Genomic DNA, 20,102 nt, shown 5'->3' on the forward strand with positions numbered 1-20,102 from the left:
GAAGAAAGACTAGAAAAAGAAGTGTGGAAGGCAGAGGTGAAAGGAGTGAACATGAGGGGTCAACCTGGGATGAGATGGATGGATGGGGTAAAAGGGGCATTGGGAAAGAGGGGAATGTCTGTTGAGGGAGGACAGGAGATGACACAAGATAGGGGTGAGTTGAGAATGGTTGTGTATGGTTGATTGATTGATTTATGGAATTTTTGGCTCGAAGGCCAAACGCCGGAGCTGGTTGTGTATAGATGATGCTGTGATGTATGAGGTGGAGTGGGTAGGGGAGGAGGGGGGTGAGGGAGTATATGTGAGAAATAAATTGACATAGCCCAAAGGGATTTCTCCCCATCTTCTCTGCATGAGGGGACAGAAAGGGGGGGTTGCCAATTTAAAGATGCAGCCTTGCTATGGATGTGCTGTGTCTTGCAACACTGCTTCCGACCCTGGGCAGTGGACGGGATGCAGGGATGACCCGTCATCCAGGAGATGCCAAGATAAGAGGGAGGGAAGAGGGTGGAGGGGAGTGGAGCATGTAGGGGAAGGAATGGGTGGGAGTGGTTTTTATGCCTTGTTTTTTGGCTACCTCCCTTATAAGGGGGGAAAAAAGCCTTTGGTATATGTATGTCTGTAAGCAGATACCAGTAAATACAAACTGGAGTTTTGCTAGTATAAGGACGAACACCATTACTGTTAAATAGTTGCTAGTTATGGTAATGATTGAGTATTCTGTCAATCTATAAGTTGATAACCGAGACTTTATCACTGACTTCCTAGGTGGGAGTCAATCCCAGGGGCACCATAAGGAAGTGGTGAGGCAGTAAGTGGCTTGAAGAAAGTTGCTACTTGACTAATGCTCAACGAGCTTTCAGGGACAATTAAAGAACAACTTTCATACAATAATGACACTTTATTAACAAGGCTATTATGACTTTTCAAGTCTCATATAAACTATAAATATATATATATATATATATATATATATATATATATATATATATATATATGAAATAATGCATACATACATATATATGTATGTATGAAATAATAATAATATAAAATAGAAATTAATGAATAAATGAAATATTGATATGGATGTTTCTTACCAGTTTCATGTAAATATCTTATTTTACTGACATGATTTTCAATATGGTTATGCATCACCTTTCTTAAATATCTTTTTCATGGCAAAATCTCTCAGGACTCTGCATCAAACTATCTACAGAGGCATTGCACAGCTAAGAGAGTGTAAAAAAAAAAAGGTATTCATGAAATGTTTTGTAAATCATCTACAGAGTAGTCACATTTTCAGGGATATATTACAATTAATATGGAACAACTTCAAAATTAACATGAACACTACTATATAATTATGTACATATAAATAAATCAACATAGACCTCCATATGCCAAAATTATTGGCCTTTGAAAGAAGATAACAATACTCTTCATTAATTTTATTTTGGTTATTCTTTCACCATAAATGCCCTTACAGTGTAACAATGTCGTATTACAAATACCATCACCTATAATATATAAAATCACTGCCACTTTGTGACAGAATTACTGGCCAAAGAGCTAAATAAATTATAAATCAAATTATATATTGGTCCTCACACAATTGATATTTACTGACAATATATTGTACTGAGATGCTTAAGGGCTACACATAGATCTACAAAATATGAAAAAGTAAGGAAAAAATGATTTGTGAATGGCCTGTGGTATAGATAAATTTGGTAAAGAGAGAACAGGCCAACCTTGGGTGATTTGTCATGTTATGAGAATGACCGACTAGATATCCTCAAAAGATTCATGAGTAGGTGGTATCAGGGCAGAGCACTATGTAAACCATGGAAAGGGTAGGTGGATGGGGTGAATAAAGTTATTAGAATTCATTATCAGGATGTTAAATACAGGAATACCTCACTATACAACGAAGTTGTGTTCCCAGCTGACTGGTCGTAATGCGAAAATTCGCATATCGGGGTGGGTTTTACATGTACATAAATAGGGGAGTTGTGTTCATGAACCCTGTCAACCCCCTCCTCAATTTTTGCCTCCTGGGGCTTTCACATACACCCAACATTTGTTTTAACCTACTTTATTGCACTTGGTCATATAGTGAGGTATTCCTGTAAATGAAAATATGCATGGGTGACAAAGCATGTTGAGGAAGAATCGCTAGACTAAGGTGACAACCTGTTCTATGCTGGATGCACTAGAGATGAAGTGGCAGTAAGAGGGACAGGGAGGTTCCTCTCTTGTTCTTAGTCACCTCACTTTGTGGGTGCTGGGGTACAAGTACAGGGGAGAGAAAAAGAAAGGAAAGAAAAGAAAAGAAAGAAAAAAAAAAAATCACCGATTATAACAAGTTACATTAAGAACCACTCATTATCACATGACCCAACAGAAATTCCCTCACATTAACAACCGAAGCAATGATTACAAATAACTTAAAACACCTGGTAAATGATTATTAACACTACTTTCATCACATAAATAGCTCCAGGATTTGAGAAGCCAAGATCATTTTTCAGGTTGTCAAGACTACTCCCGTATCTTGAAAAGCACCATATTTCAGGCCTCCACAGCATTAACTTCGTATTTCATAATATTACTTAGTATGGCTGGCCTTAAATTCATGTTTCATGTCAGCTTTTTTTTCTAATAAATGCATGTTTATGTTTCAATTACCATTTTCTTGCTAATTTGTGTTTGTGTGATAATGAATTATTGTAATCAGAAAATTTTTACCATTCATCCATTTCATACTGTAATTCCATGTTTAAAACACAAAATTTAGTTTAAACTCATCACTGGTTTAGTGAACAGATCTGTGGTAAACTGAGAATTATTCAACATTATTAATAATTTCCTATAGGACCAATTTAAAAAAGTGCCACGAAGAAGAATACATACATATACCAAAGGCTTTTTCCCCCCTTACAAGGGAGATAACTAAAAAAACCAAAGGCATAAACCAAACCACTTCCACCCATTCCATCCCCACACACTCACACACTCCATTTCCATCCACCCCACTCCCTCCCTCCCTCCCTCTTATCTTGGCTCCTCCTGGAGCCAGAAATCAAAGACCTCATCAGACAATGTGACACACTCAAACACAACATTCCTACTTCTATCCCTCAGAACATAACAGACCAACAGAACAACACTGAGACATTGAACATTACACCAATTGGACATACATACTGCTGTTCACACCTTCAACACATGAAAATGAAAAATAAAATAAATAAAGAAATAAAAAAATAAAAAATAAATAAATGTATTTCAGTTATCTATACATCCAAGCCTCAAACACCAACAATTCTGTTACTGGTACAAGAAAGGGCAAAATCTTATTTTATACTTGACAGATGAATGTTATAAAAATGTGACTTTCACTTCAATCATCTGATGACATTATGCCATGTTTAGACTGCAATGGTTACTGTAAATAATGTGACTATCACTGATGTACTAAAGTGTATGAGCCAGTGATGAAAATACTGGAAAATATATACATGATTAAATGCTTTTTCATACTTATGTACAGTTCTTACATATGATTTCTTTAAACAGAATTACAGAATATCTATCTTTGACACATATTATTGGGTTCAGCCTGGATACACAGGTAAACATCAGAGGCTGCATCCCTGAAAAATTGACTAAAGTGATTAACCTGAAATGTCAGTGATACTGAAAGAATCATATTTACCTAGTTGTATTATATGGGAAGAGAGTTATACTCATAGTGACCCATCATTGTATCTTTCAGCATCTATTTTGTTCTTAAAGTCTTGTATAGTTTTTGCACATACTGTTGCCTCATCCAATTTGTTCCTGATATCCACCACTGTGTGTAGGAAATTATTATTTTTCTTATCTCTTCTATAACTATCCTTTTTGAGTTTCTTTTAATGTCCTCTTGTTTTTCTTTTATCCCTTTTTAATAAATCTTCTCTATCAAGGACCTCCATCCCTTTTATAATTCTGTAAATGGCCAGTAGATCTCCTCTTTCTCTTCTTTGTTCCAGGGTTGGTAGTTCCAGTTTGGACAATTTTTATTTGTATGTCAATTTAGAGTGTTGGTGCCATCTTTGTTGCTGCTCATTGGATTATTTCTAATTTATGTTCTTTTTTGTACAGGGTGTCCATAGTGTCGCAGTGTACTCCAATCTTGGTCTTATCAGTGTGACTAATATTTTCTTTACCATTTCCTCACCCAAGTAGTCAAAGGCCACTTTCATTGATCTCAGTAATTGAAGGTTTCTCCGACTATTTTGTTGATATGCTTGTCTGGTGACATGTCTTTGCTGATAATTACTCCTAGGTCCCTTTCCGAGCTAACTTTTTTTACTTCCTTTGTACCAATTTTATATTGCCCTGATACTCTATTTTTACTTTTTCCAAACTCTATTATACTACATTTCTTGATGTTGAAGTTCACCTCCCCTGTAATACAACCTAGTTGGCCACAGACACACATACACTGATTACAAAAGAGCACATTGGGAAGCTCACTGAAGAAACAGAACACTGAGACACTGAACATTACACCAATTACAGACATACTTAATGCTGTGCACACCTTCAACACAAACATACAAAATGCAGACAAGAAATACATCCTTAGACCAAACAGAAAATCACACAACCAAAATTTCACACCAGAAATCCATGACCTCATCAGACAATGTGACACACTCAAACACAACATTCCTACACCTATCCCTCAGAACATAACAGACCAAATACATGCACTGAGATCAACAATAAAATACATGAGCAAAAAACACTAAACAGGCAAACATTTACCAGCACAAAAAAAAAAAAAAAAAAAAAAAAAAAAAAAAAAATAATAATAATAATAATAATAATAATAATAATTGCACAAGACATTCAACAGTATCACACTATCCAACAGTAATACACCACACTCTCATGCAGCAATCACCATGACAACATTCAACCTACCCTCAAAGAGACAGCAGGCAAACACTCGTAAATCATTTCGCACAGACAAGTCATCTCATCCCTGACCATTGACTATTGAAAGACTTCCCCACAGATTCAGACAATGAACTTTTTGTAGACAGCCAGATGAAACATACTGTATATTCTATAACCTCAAGCTCTCGTCCACCTGTGGTCCAGACAGCATAAGTAACATACACCTAAAACACCTCAGCCACACAATACATACACTCACCAACATTACAAACTAGTTATTCACACAACACCATACTTAACATCTGGAAGCATGGGAAAATCATCACAATCCCTAAGCCTAACAAAGACCCAACAGTTATAGCATCACATCACCCAATCACACTTCTCTGCATCCCCTCCAAAGTCACAGAATGCCTCATACTACAATTTGTCACACCGCATATCCCCTTTGCCAAATCACAAGGTTTTAGACCACTACACTAAACAAACACTCCTCTGACTGACCTTACACTAAACAAACACTCCTCTGACTGACCTTGCTCAAAGAGGTTTTGATTGCATCAATTCAAATAGGCCTCCACACAGAACACTTCTTAAAACATTAGACATTAGTAAAGCTTCTGATGCCATCCCCAGACACAACTTCACAAACAAAGTATACAACACAGGTATGCACAATAATGCCAAATGATGACTGGCCAGTTATTTGGCAGGTAGAAATACCTGTGTGTCCTATAATGGCCCATCATTTCACACCAGAAACTTTAAAAACCAAGTACCTCAGGGTCCAGTCCTATCCCCCATACAATATACCCACACCCCACAAATACAAATTTCTTTTTACATAGGCAACATAACAATAACATGCACACACTGTAATGCAGACAAAGCCGCAGAAATACTACAACCATACCTCGACACAATCCACACCTGGTTCACTACAAGTAGACTCAATATAGTCCCAACCAAATTCACAGCCACACTTTTCACCAGCTGGACAGTACATACATATACCAAGGCTTTTTCCCCCTTACAAGGGAGGTAGCCAAAAAGGGAAAGGCATAAAATAATTTCCACCCATTCCATCACTGAATACACTCCACACCCCTCCACCCTCCCTCTTATCTGAGCACCTCCTGGATGACGGGTCATCCCTGCACCTTGTCCACTGCCCTGGGTCAGAAGCAGTGTCGCAAGACACAGCACATCCACAGCAAGGCCGCTTCATTAAATCGGCGACCCCCCATTGCATAAAAGGAGAGGACGGGGAGAAATCCCTTCAGGCTGCATCAACTTTTGCTCACACATACTACCTCACCCCCCACCCCCTGCCCATTCCACCTCATGCAATCACCACATCATCCATATACAACCATTCTCCATTCACCCGTCTTCTGTCCTCTCCCGTCCTTCCTCAACAGGCATTCCCCTCTTCCCCAAAGCCCCCTTCACCCCATCCATCCACCTCATCCTAGGACGTCCCCTCATGTTCACTCCCTCCACATCTGCCTTCCATACCTCTTTTACTAGTCTTTCTTCACTCATTCTTTCCATGTGTCCAAACCATCCTAATATTCTTTCATCAACCCTATCTCCCAAAATCTAACTTACTTTTTGCTGGCAATTTCCGTCAAATTTTGATGGCGGTTTCCGTCAACGTGGAGGAGGAGGGGGAGTATGGGGTGGGGGAGGAGGAGGAAGGGGAGGAGGAGGGAGAACGTCCTTCCAAGAATATAATTTTGATAAGGCGACGAAGAAAAATGAAACGCCGCTATCGGCGGTTAAAGAAACCATCGTTCTGCCGCCGTTTCGTTCAAATTTTGTTGGCGCTTTAGGTGAAGACGCTCCGCCCACCCAGCCTGCTCCTCGCGCCCTCTGTAAAGTGATGTCATATATGTTTAACACTTTCAACTTGTATACCGTTAGTTAGTGTTCCTCCTCCATTATGAGTGCATCGGGCCAGTTCAAACGTTGGTGCTTTACTTTGAATAACTATAACATTGAAATAAATTACAAAAGTGTTTTCTCTGCCCCCCAGCATGGAATAATACGAAAATAAATTCAACATGGCGGTTTCTGTCAACGCGGAGGAGGAGGAGGAGGGAGAACCTCCTTCCAAGAATATAATTTTGATAAGGCGACGAAGAAAAATGAAACGCCGCTATCGGCGGTTAAAGAAACCATCGTTCTACCGGCGTGTCGTTCAAATTTTGTTGGCGCTTTAGGTGAAGATGCTCCGCCCACCCAGCCTGCTCCTCGCGCCCTCTGGAAAGTGACGTCATATATGTTTAACACTTTCAACTAGGCATGCACATCCGGTAAATGTATGGGTTGGCGTGGCCAAACCACGACCACTCATACATTGAATCAATCCCACTTTTATCTTACAATTCACAATATGTTACCATCCACTTAACATCGAATTCAGTTCACGTTGGGAACGGTGCATTCACCGAGATGTGCATACGTATTTCATATACGTATGCACATCTTGTGAATGTATGAGTGTGTGGTTGGGTCCACACACACTCATATGTAAAATCACCCTCCAAACGGGCTCACATCAAAAGCCCGTGGGAGCTTCACTCCCGAATTATACACACACACACACTTGTATACTGTTAGTTAGTGTTCCTCCTCCATTATGAGTGCATCGGGCCAGTTCAAACGTTGGTGCTTTACTTTGAATAACAATAATGTTGAAATAGATTACAAAAGTGTTTTCTCTGCCCCCCAGCATGGAATATTGCGATGCGTGTGGGGGAGAGAAGTGGGGACGTCGGGCACACCCCACTTACAAGGATACGTTGAATTCCAACGATCATACAGCCTCGGCCATTGAAAAAAGTTACTTCCTCGTGCCCACTGGGAGTGTGCAAGAGGAACTGCCGAGGAGAACTATAAATATTGTACAAAGGAAGGTAATTTTTCATGTGTTGGTGATTTCTCAAACATCGGACAAAGCGGACAGGCATCACGTCCAAATAATAAAAGTTTGACCCATCTTTTGATTGGCTTATTAGGTGATGACGCAGAAAATTTAAAGAACACGGGTGCGTATATAAGATCAAAGGCAGCATTAGACCAAGATCTAAATAAATAAGGTCAGACCGTTTGAATTATTGTGCGCAGCTTCTGACGTCATTAGGCTGGGTCCGTTTTCTCTTTGTGAAACACTGAAGAAAACTGTGAAACGCCAAGGAAGACAGGAACTATAATATTTTATATATTATATATATATATATATATTATATATCATATATATTATATATATAGACAGGAACTATAATATTTTATATAATATTTGTCAGAATATAACTAATTGCGTGGAGCGGTGCGAGCGAAGGCAACAACATACCCGAACGACACACCAGCTTCAACTGACAGCTATAGGACCCGCGAACCCCACTTTGAACAGCCAGGTGACGTTCATGGGCCCGCTGCGCCAACTCCCTCGAAATTCGGTCGGAAGTGGTTAGACCTGTTATTCCTTAGATCTTGCATTAGACGAGCGTGTGCGTGAACTCCGTGACTTGAAAGCTTGCCATGAAAGATTCGAAGAACATAAATCAGTGTTATTGTGTGAGTGGCAAGTGTATATTATGAAACGATTATTCGAGCAAGACGATAGGAAAATCCTCTGGGTTTATGATACGGAAGGAGGATGTGGTAAAACGAAACTGGCACACATATTAGAGTTGCTATGGTTTTGATCTATTCGACGGGGTCACTACGAAAGAGATGCTGCGTTACTTTTGTCACCTCAACCACTTAGTATTGTGTTTGACGTGACTTGTAGTGACTCGGGCAACTTATGTTATTCCACTCTAGAAGTGTGCAAGAATGGTTTTATTATGAGTGGAAAATACAAAGGTGTGAAAAGAAGATTTAAATTAGTGCCAGTGATCGTTTTTGCAAATTTTGACCCAGATAGAAGTACCCTTAGCAAGGATAGGTGGGACATACACCGAATTCAAAACCCAACGAAGCATGAAACGCCGCTGTCGTCGGTGAGAGAAACAAAACTCTGCCGCGATTCCCGACGCTTGAGGAGGGGGAACCAGAAAAACAGCAGGAACAGAGTACTGAAAATGCGCGTCCTAGCACCTCCCATTGAAAATTCTTTGGAGCACCAATTAATTTTTACAAGCCAGACGTTTTTATTGTTCCAGTTTTTAGTTCTTTTTAACATTTATAGTTCTTGGCAGTTCCTCTTGCACACTCCCAGTGGGCACGAGGAAGTAACTTTTTACAATGGCCGAGCCTGTATGATCGTTGGAATTCAACGTATCCTTGTAAGTGGGGTGTGTCCGACGTCCCCACTTCTCTCCCCCACACGCATCGCAATATTCCATGCTGGGGGGCAGAGAAAACACTTTTGTAATATATTTCAACATTATAGTTATTCAAAGTAAAGCACCAACGTTTGAACTGGCCCGATGCACTCATAATGGAGGAGGAACACTAACTAACGGTATACAAGTTGAAAGTGTTAAACATATATGACGTCACTTTACAGAGGGCGCGAGGAGCAGGCTGGGTGGGCGGAGCGTCTTCACCTAAAGCGCCAACAAAATTTGAATGAAACGGCGGCAGAACGATGGTTTCTTTAACCGCCGATAGCGGCGTTTCATTTTTCTTCGTCGCCTTATCAAAATTATATTCTTGGAAGGACGTTCTCCCTCCTCCTCCCCATCCTCCTCCTACTACATTCACACTTGTCCCCTTTTCCCTTGTAAAGAGGGACTATACAGGCATTCCTCCAGTCCTCCGGCACTCTACCCTCTCTCCAGCTGGACAGTAGAACACAAATACATACCACACCTATCAACAACACTCTCATACCACACACACACACATCAAAGATTCTCAGCATAACATGCAATATATCTATGTCATTCAAACAAAACATCACAATCATCATGACAAAATGCACACCTTGATTGCTCTTAAATCAATTGCACGAACAACTTTCGAACAAAACAGAAACTATACCATTACAGTAAACAAACAATATGTAAGCTCAATGATAAATTATGTGAGTTGTGCTTGGGCTCCTAATCTCACCACAACAACCCACAGACTATACCGAACAAAGCTCTAAAGAAAATAACAGGCTGCACAAATACAACACCTACAGACCATTTACACCACGAAACAAAAGTCCTCATAGTCAAGGGAGGCACACAAACATTTGCCGAACCTTCCACAAATACAGCCCACTCACTACACTGCATGGCAGAACACCCACACAAGCCAAAAAAACATAAAAATAACACCAACACCCAAATACTTTCTTCTTTTCCTCCACAACCACCAGACACCAACCTCCAGAAGCATGTCCATTATCATATTGCTCACTGCTCCATCAACTGTAAGATAACACATTGCTGCTTGCTAGACACTGAAATGCATCCCTCAGAATTCTCTCTCCTCTGAAAGGAGAGAGCCCACCTGGCCAGGCTGCAATACGGCAACCATCCAGCCCTTCTCAGTTACCAGATGAAGCTGTATGACAGCAGTGCAGATAATTGTCTAGGATGTAACATTTCACCCCATTTTATACAACACATTACAGAAGACTGCACTGTACACAATCATGCATGCCAGCAACACAAATATACATTCTACAAGGAATCTGTGGGCAAACCCCATTCCAGCTGTGGCATTCAACAGGGAGATGGGATTGCTTGGTTATACAGTCAAGAGAATGACAACAGCATCCTCAAGATTCTGGAGTTCAGAGGAATATTCCCCTTGCTGTCATAATTGCTCACCATATGCATACCAAAATTCCCTTTACCCTTTATAAGGGAGGTGGCTAAATCAGAAAATTCACCCAACATACAACCATCCCACATTCATCCAAATCCTATTCTTTGTACCTCATGAATGAAAAGTCATCCTTATCCGTTCACCACACTGCCCAAGTCAAAGGCAATGCAGCGGAACACAGTGCTTTCATACAGATAGAGTTGGTTACTTCTACCACTTCATTATAGTGACCCCCACCACCCTCATCTACTCTTAGGGAAATGAGAAAAAAAAATAAAAAATAACAATAATAATAATAATAATTATAATGGAGGAGATAAGAACATCCCTTTAGGCCTCATAATTTCTTAATCTATTTACAACCACTATTTACCACTACTTTTTGCCCTCTCACTTCCTTGATCAACAGACCTTCCTCTTGTATCAAATACCTCCTTCACCCTGTCCATTCATCCAAAAACATTCTAACTTATCTCAATGAGCTAGAATTATGGCTGACACAAATTACAAAATCAGTATTCCCTCAGTCCTCAGTGTTGTTGCTAACCACTAACCACTATGAATCAAAGAAGTACCTAGTAGTCAAATTAGTCAACCTCTCCCACTACCCTAAAACATTTGGCCTCATTTTTGACACACAACAATTACCTGTTATACAAAAGACTTTATAGTGAAGGCAAAGAAGCTCAACTAAGAAAATTAACAATCTATGACCTGAGTAAGAGGCTGGTAGAAAAGAGGGTAGAAAGGGGTAGAAAACAGGTGTTACATTTTATGGGTTGGGTGTTTATGAAACAATACAGCTGAACGAGCTGCCTGAGTCTGCTTTCCACCTTGTTTAACAAGTGCCAGGAACTTGAGTGTATTAATGACATGACATTCCTTTGTAACCTAAGTGAGAATTATGCAGAGACTCAAGCTTATTCTAAGTAAATTATATTGCCACACAGACTTGTAACAACAAATCTGATTGGTGAAAGGGTGGATGAGAAAATTCAATTGGTTCACAATTGTAAGATCACACCCTTTGGGGAGGATTTTAAATATAAAGTTAAAGATCATTTGACTAAAAAATATCACTACATCAATGCAAAGCTCATGTAGGATCTTGGGGGATTCCTTTGGAGCATGCTGTACAATAATGGAAGAAAGATACAAAAGAAAAATTCTACATTTTCATTCTCCTGGATAGAAGATTATAACTAAAAAAGTGAGTTGCCATATCCATAAGGACCACAAGGGTGATTACAGTGGCTACAATGCTGACAGGACTAACAGTAGCAAGAGAGGTGACAGAATTGACAGTGGGCAACAGAGAGAAAACAGTGAGTTGACAAGAGTCGAAAGGGGCAATGAGAGTGTTGACATTGGCGGCAGTGGTGGGATAGAGTGTAAGCAATAAAACATCTCCAAAGAATAGCTCGCGCAACTCAACACGCACTACTAAAATGCCACCGAAGAGAAGCAGTCAACGCATGCAACTAAAGAAGACTACACCTAAAGAATTTGGTGCAAGATACATGCTTACACATGTGAAGAGAATAAGTGCAACCAAGCATTCATTGCACACAATGTCTCCAAAGAAACAAAACAAAATAATATGTCTGCAAACAAAACTCAAGCAACTACTCACTAGCTCCAGGCAACATACGGGACCAAGAAGTGCACACAAATCCCCACGCAGTTACAAGAGCAAGCTTGTGAAAGAGAGGGACAACTACAAGGACAAGGTTGATGTGTTGCTGAGGTGCACGCCCGTAAGTGTTGTGGGGCAACTATAAGTTGAAGAGAAGCAGTCAATTCAAATAGACTTATCAACAGAGAAGGTAGAAATTTGGGGGAAGAAAATACAATAGGGGTGAATATATTAACATAATTGACACACTAATAGTGACAAAAAACATATTAGATGAAAAGAAGATAGAGATATTGAAAGAAAATGTAGATCCTGAGAAGGGTAGGGCTAGGCTTATAATAAATTTCCAGCAAATGGAAAATATAAACAAATATGAGGACTATAAGAAATCATTCATTAAACACTTTAAATCAAAGTGTGATCAGGATCCTATCAGGTCTTTGGTTAGAATGATAAAGACAACAAAAACAAATGAAACAAACACAGAATATTTAGCAAAAATAGACAGATGGTCTAAGGACATGATTTCTATGTTGAAGGATTCAGATTGGATAGAAAATGGATCTAGTGACAAGTTAGCATTTGCGCTGCGCTATTGGTATACAAAAGTGATGAGATGACTGCAGAAAAGCTATACAGGGATCTTAAAGAAACAATGGATTTAGGAGAGATAATCTTTTACAAGGTTATCAAGAAAGTAAAGCAATTAGTCCATATGTCATGACATTAGGCATGCAACAAAAGAAACTAGGAACTCTAGGAGTGATTACAGAAACAGAGGATCTGAACATTGAGTTAAAAGCACTTCAAGGAATGCTAGACTTCAGTGCCATAATTGTAACAAATGGGGACATATAGCATGAGTGTTATCATGAGATTATTTGTAGGAACTGCAAATATGAGGGTCATGATGAGTATCATTGTAGAAACCCACCTTCTGTTTGTATTACAATTGAGTAGGACATAGAACACAGGATTGTAGAGGAATGCCAAATTTTCATATTCACCCAGAAATAAGAAGAAAACCCCCAGACACAAAATAAACAACACTATAGAGCTAACCTGAGAGTGACAAACAGACATTATAGTGTACTAGACAGTGATGAGAAAGAGAACTAGAGAAAAATTTTAATTTACTGTAACAATTGGAAGGACTTCTGTAGGACCCATCATTGAGGGTAAAGTATTCAATAGACCTATTCAAATATTTATTGATACAAGATCTTTAGTAAATGTTATAACCAGCAAAGTTTTAAACTAATTGAAACCAGGAATGAAAATATTGGAACCAATCCATTACTCATTGCAAGGAGTAACAGGAAGTCAGTTAAAAACATTAGGTACGGCTGAGTTTGATGTTATTTTGTACAAAAATGAGCACTTGCACACTCCAGTGATAGTTCTAAAAGAATCTGTTTTCCCAGGAGATTTATTGATAGGATTTGCAACTATGAGAAAAGAGGGCATGATCACATGTCCAGCCGAGTTTGGGACCTTAGTGAAACCACAGTAATTTAATTTCTATATCAACCAGGCTTAGAGCCAATATCTGTGATAAGAGAACCTATTGAGACAGATGGGGAAAATAACAATGCTAGATTGAATAGTTGTAGGGCAGAGTGGTCTATTTTTAGTATAATCAATAATGTATGTGTGTGATTTTTTTTAGCACAAATACTATGCTTTTTTTTCACAATATTTTCATGTGCCCCTTTAGCCAAAAGTTCACATAGAGTGCCTAATTGCTTTTATATGCAGTTTTTTTCTTTTTATATACCATGTAGGGTTTATGTGCTGCTTAAATGCCTTCTGTGCACCTAATTGCTTTTATACACTTCTTTATATACTCTAGTCTTTATATATAACCTGTTGTTGCCTTCATATGCCTTTAGCCAAAAGATCAGAGCACCTCATTGCTTTTATATGCCCCTTTAGTTGAAAACCAGAGTGCCATCTAGTCTCTATGTGCTACTTCATTGTTGAAGACCTTCATAGATGATCACACAGAACATCTTATTGCTTTTTACATATTTCTTTATATATACTGTAGTCTTTATGTGCCACTTAAATGTCTTCATCAAATACCAAATAGAGCGCCCTCTAGTCTTTATGTGCTGCTTAAATGCCTTCATGTGCCCCATTAGTTGACAACCAAATAGAATGGCTTATTGGTCAAAAACTACATACCAGTAGATTGCCTCATTGCTTTTATATGCCGCTTAAATGCCTTCATGTGCCCCTTTAGTCGAAGACCACATAGAGCGACTTATTGCTTTAAGTATGATCTTTTCTTTATATATCATGTAGTCTTTATGTGTACCCTTAACTTTATATCCATTTGTATGATACATTTTATTAAACAGACTACAGCCCTTTATGTGTGCCCTTAGCTTTATATCCATTTATTACATTTAATTAAACAGACCACAGCCCTTTATGTGAACCTTTAACTTTATATCCTTTCATTTTTGTGTATTAAATGTTAAAATAGTGGTATTATTGTGTTTACTTTTTTTTTTTTTGTGAAAAAGACAGAAAAAACAGTATTTTGCCAGAAAAACCTTCATATACTCGTACATGTACACACACACATTATCAACAGTGACCAGATTTGAAAACTGGAATATGGGACACCTGTGTGTGCATGTGCATTTTTTGATGTACACATGCATGAAGTGAAACCAGTACTTTAAAGCACTTCCATCAAACTCTCAAGACAGCTATCCTTGGCATGTATGCTCCCAAGGGGTTGTTTATGACACCTAAAGTGACCACAGAGGACCCAAGGTCCAACAGCATCCAGACCATCTAACTGCCAAACCATGCATTTTTCCCAACATCTAAAGAGCTGCTAGCACAGAGCAAGAGGCCTTGCTACATGCTGGGAAACTTCCGGGATACAAAGAAGCCAACCATATGTCACCATCACGCTTTGGATCTTTGCTGAACTGTCTCACTGACCTTTTTCCTTTTTGTATATATGGCAACAGCCAGCTTGTACAATTGTATAGTGAAATCTGGTACACCCCCCCCCCTCCCAAGTCTTCCTTGGAGGATGCGACCATGTTTTGTACAATCAAAGTTTAAACTAAGTAAAGAAAAGACACCAACCAGTCTTTCAATAACTCCTTATAATGTATAGAACATCCACATCTCTACACACCTAAATTGGAGAGGTATATGGACAATGTGTACCAGCTATGTGAAGCCCACAAAACAAGCTTGCAGGTCCAGCATGATTGTGACTGAGACTGACTCAAGTGCCCAAGCCGCACTCCTGCCATGTTGCCAGATCCACTTGGTGCTCATATAGAGTAGGCCCTCAACATTCACAAATTCCACTTTCACGAGGTTCGCACATTTGCCAGTTTTCAGCGGCACAAACATATTTACCAAAATTCAAGCAAAAAAATTGCAAAGCAGCCTATCACCGCATCACTACCCTCCCTCCCTAATCCCCCCCCACCGTCAGCCTGCCACCAAAATTCATGGGAAAAAATAACAAAGCAGCCTATCACCACGTCACTACCCTCCCTCCCTCATCCACCTTCCCTCCCACCATCAGATTGCCAGTCCACCACTATGTCTCAGTCATTGTCTTGTTTGTCGAGGCGGCAGTTTGGTCAGCTTGAAGTGATTGCTATAACTTTGTGTGTGTTTGTGTCCTCCAATTCACGTGTGTGTGGCGAGCTATGGCCCCCAAGCGACCAGCAACCTCTCGTGATAGGTCTATTCCAAAAAGATTAAAGGAAGTAATGAATTTGGAGGAGGTGAAGTTGCTAGACAAGTATAGGGCGGGTAATATGAGCAATTCTGCTGTTGGAAAGCTATTTAATGTAAATGAGAGCACAGCATCTACTGCTCCTTCTGCTAAGCAAGTGTCACAGGTAAGAAGCAGTGCTATATCTAAGATGGAATCTACTTTATATGTGTGGATAAAAGACCAGAACAAAAAAAGAAATCCAATTGATAGCAATGTGATTTGTGCAAAGGGAAAAGCATTGTGTGACAGTAACAAGTGATAAGGCTAGCACTAGTGCTGATCCAGACCGTACTGCCACCACCACCCAGTCTGAATTTTCAACTTTTGCGAGGTTCTCGATCCCCTAACCCTCATGAATGTTGAGGGCCTACTGTATATAAAATTTCACTCAGATATTGTTGCTTTCGAACTAATATACCTGTAAAATGTAAAATTTTCTCAAATTTTCATGCGAAGTGTTTAAAATCTTGAAAATATGGGACAAAATGCATCCTCAGGAGGGTCAACATTGGATGATCCTGTATAATATGGGACATCTGGTCACTGATAATTTTAATAAGTAAAGAACTACCTAGTACTGAACAATGTAGAGAAAATTAGAAGTTTCTTTGGACTGACAGGGTATTACAGGAAGTTTATTAGGGGATATGCAGACATAGCTAATCCATTAGGTTCTTTGTTAAGGAATGATTCAAAGTTCACTTGGGGACCTGAACAACAACAAGCTTTTGACAAGTTGAAAGATAAACTTACTAGTTCTCCATTTCTCGTTTTTCCTAATTATGATAAAGAGGTGCTCAGGAGGTGCTCAGATGAGAGGAAGGGTGGGAGGGGTGTGGAGTGTATTTGGGGATGAAATGGGTGGGAGTGTTTTTATGCCTTTCCCTTTTTGGCTACCTCCCTTGGAAGGGGGAAAAAGCCTTGGTATATGTATGTATGTATGATAAAGAGTTCACTCATTGTACTGATGCTTCTGACATCGGGTTAGGAGGTACACTGATGCAAGAGATGGTAAGGGGCAAACAACAGCTTTCACATTGAGACTACTAATGCAGAGAGAAACTATTCCATTACAGAAAGAGAAACATTAGCAGTGATATATTCATTTGAGAGTTTTAGAGATATGATAGTGGGGTATCCAATCAGAGTGTGGACAGATCAGCTATCCAGAACATATTCAAACATAAGAATCTTAGTGGCAGATTAGCCAGGTGGTTTACTGCACTTCAATGCTATAAGGTTAAGTTTGAATACATTCCAAGTAGAAAGAATGTTGCAGCAGATGCACTATCTAGGAATATTAGCCAACCAACGACAGGGTTGATCAATTTTATCTGCAGTATTGATGAACTAGTAATATTAGATGAGGATCTGATAAGGGAACAAAGAAGAGATCAGACTTGGGAAAAAGTTGCCCAGAATTTGATGAATCCTCCTTAAATCTCTCCTTTACCATTTCTGTGACTGTGCCTTTTTGGCATGTTTTCTCCCTAGGGGCAGAAGTGCTGGTTTTGACTAATCTTGAGCAATTTTACTCTGCCGAGTGTAGGACTATGTTGAACAAATTGGGGGGGGATAATAATAATAATAATAATTTTCTGATTCCTTTCACACAGTTTCTCCTGGCTAAAGCCATAATATTTCCCCTACATGAAGATTAATTCCCTGACTGAAGGGATTAATACAGTGACGACTATTTGAGTCACATATGTATTATTATGGCCATCACAATATATGATTATTTAACCAAGGGAACACCTATCTGCAGTCAACATGTTAAAAAGTTGCTGTCGTGGGTTAAGAACTATTGTTTTTGTATACAACTGTGAACAGACAAGCTATCAACTGTGCTAACATTGGTCATGTATGAAAGTTCTTCAGGTTAGGGAATACTTACGTCTACCTACAAACACTTAATAATTTTTGTTTTTCACACATAGAAAAATAACAAACATTTACCTAGATGAAAAAATATTACTAGAGTCGATTATCAAGGGTTCCCTCCAGACCCATGTTCAGATTTGTTGTGATGTTCAGAGTTGCTCTTCATTTCTTCTACTTGCTGTATATAGGCATCAATAACCTGGAAAGAGATCATCAGAATCAAAGTGTGGCAGATGCTGACTGTCACAACCTAGAGTGATTATATCTATGTATTGTATCACATTGTTTATACATTTGTATGTGCATTGTACATTAACTTTATTTTTGGTCTATGTTGCTTTTGATGTATAGTCTATAAGTGGACGTATGGATATGTACAAAACGTAGATAAGTGTAAGGATGAAGAGATATTTCAAACATCCTGTATGACTACATGCATTCAGAGCAGAAGAAGTAGAGTACATTTTAGACAACTGGCTGAACTGATCATTTACATCCCTAACATTCATGCTTAGCCATATGCATGGCATAGCAACAGGCTACCAGCTTGCCTTCCATGATGTCATGCCCGTGGTACAATATAAACAAATACAAAGGATGTGCTCAAGAGAGTAGATACCTAATCTATGAGAGACAGATGTGATCCTCTTCAGCCTCTCGGCTGAACAAAGGCATATAAGTCCTCACCAACACTACACAACAATGTGGAAGTCCTTCTTCAGCCCTGCAGCTGAATAAAATTGTACATCTTCTCATCAAGACTTAATGACAGTGTGGAAATCCTTCTTCAGCCCTTGGCTGAACAAAGGCATATTACTCCTCACCAAGACTTCACGACAATGTGGAAGTCCTTCTTCAGCCCTGCAGCTGAATAAAATTGTACGTCTTCTCATCAAGACTTCAAGATAATGCAGAAGTCCTTTTTCAGCCCCTTGGCAGAACAAAGATGTATGACTCCTCACCAACCTCTACCTCCACACCTCTTTTACTTTCTTCCATCATTCTTTCCATGTCCAAACCATCCCAATACTCTTATCTAGTAGTAACAAATCACCATAGACAATCTTTTTATTAGCACACTTGGGCAGAGATGAAAAAAATATTTGTATTATGTTGTAGAAACATAATCCCCGTCCTCTCCTTTATATGGGGGGATGGAGAGGGGGGGTCGCCGATTTAATGAAGCGGCCTTGCTGTGGATGTGCTGTGTCCTGCGATACTGCTTCTGACCCAGGGCAGTGGGCAGGGTGCAGGGATGACCCGTCATCTAGGAGGTGCTAAGATGGGAGGGAGGGTGGAGGGGTGTGGAGTATTTTCGGGGATAAAATGGGTGGGAATGTTTTTGTGCCTTGTCCTTTTTGGCTACCCCCCTGGTAAGGGGGAAAAAAGCCTTGGTATATGTATGTATGTATGTATGTTGTAGAAATAATTGTTTACAAAGTTTTTGTGGCATCCAAGAGGTGTAGTGTGAACATGATGCAGTAGAGTATTTTGTGTAGGAGCAAACTGCAAAAATATTGGATGTTTCACCCTTGCTTTATGGAGTGCCCAAAGACATAATTGCAGAGTCAACATGCACACAGGTAAGCACCAATGATGGGCCAATATGAAAACTTCTTCAGAGAAATATTCCAGTTCAAGTTGACAGCCCATAAATATGCCTATCAACACATCTTCATTGTTGTCAGAGATATTTAGGGAGTCGAGACTACTCTCAAAAGACGATGAAGAACTCTAAATATTGCTGAAGGTATTGTCTGTTTTGCTACAGGATGACATTGTAAACTGAAATGGTTTGGGTTTGGTATATATCATGACATCATCAGAACTAATACAAAGAGATGGTGCTACATGCTGTGTTTTAGGATGTAAATTAGCAGATGACAAATATTTATGTCAGAAAGTCCCTCAAGAACTACTTTTATGATAAAATATTTGTTTTAAACATGGTTTTTGTGAAAATAAATAACATTACACAAGAAAAAATGCAATGTTGTACTTGGCCATGGTGGTTAACCTTTAAACTCCAAGTCTTTGCTCCATACAGTGTTATGGTCACAAACATCTGTAAATTTACCTAGTTGTATTATA

The 20,102-nt window shown here is 39.2% G+C and overlaps 2 protein-coding genes across 5 annotated transcripts in view; one reads left to right on the plus strand and one right to left on the minus strand.

Moving 5' to 3' along the window:
• Nucleotides 1–2,664: 2,664 nt before the first annotated feature.
• Nucleotides 2,665–20,102, minus strand: part of LOC143038862 (glycoprotein-N-acetylgalactosamine 3-beta-galactosyltransferase 1-like) — a 99,239-nt gene continuing 81,801 nt past the window's right edge. For 3 of the 4 annotated variants that reach the window (XM_076208502.1, XM_076208504.1, XM_076208505.1), the window contains one exon: nucleotides 14,869–18,210. In XM_076208502.1, coding sequence (XP_076064617.1) covers nucleotides 18,118–18,210 — 93 coding nt within the window. In that variant the 3' untranslated portion in view covers nucleotides 14,869–18,117. Of the gene's footprint in view, nucleotides 3,657–14,868; nucleotides 18,211–20,102 lie in introns of those variants that run through there. The other variant, XM_076208503.1, reaches the window with a different exon arrangement.
• On the plus strand, nucleotides 9,644–17,697 carry LOC143038863 (uncharacterized). The gene is made up of 2 exons (XM_076208506.1): nucleotides 9,644–16,920; nucleotides 17,079–17,697. The coding sequence occupies exon 1, from the start codon at nucleotides 12,177–12,179 to the stop codon at nucleotides 12,507–12,509; it is 333 nt and encodes a 110-aa protein (XP_076064621.1). The 5' UTR covers nucleotides 9,644–12,176; the 3' UTR covers nucleotides 12,510–16,920; nucleotides 17,079–17,697.

This window comes from Oratosquilla oratoria, chromosome 25, assembly GCF_046742065.1.
Source record: "Oratosquilla oratoria isolate Oo_2021 chromosome 25, ASM4674206v1, whole genome shotgun sequence".
In the NCBI taxonomy this organism is placed as follows: Eukaryota; Metazoa; Arthropoda; class Malacostraca; order Stomatopoda; family Squillidae; genus Oratosquilla; species Oratosquilla oratoria.

Bases quoted from the DNA above. Each gene is read 5' to 3' on its own strand.
- LOC143038863 (XM_076208506.1), top strand. From the start codon at position 12,177: ATGCCACCGAAGAGAAGCAGTCAACGCATGCAACTAAAGAAGACTACA.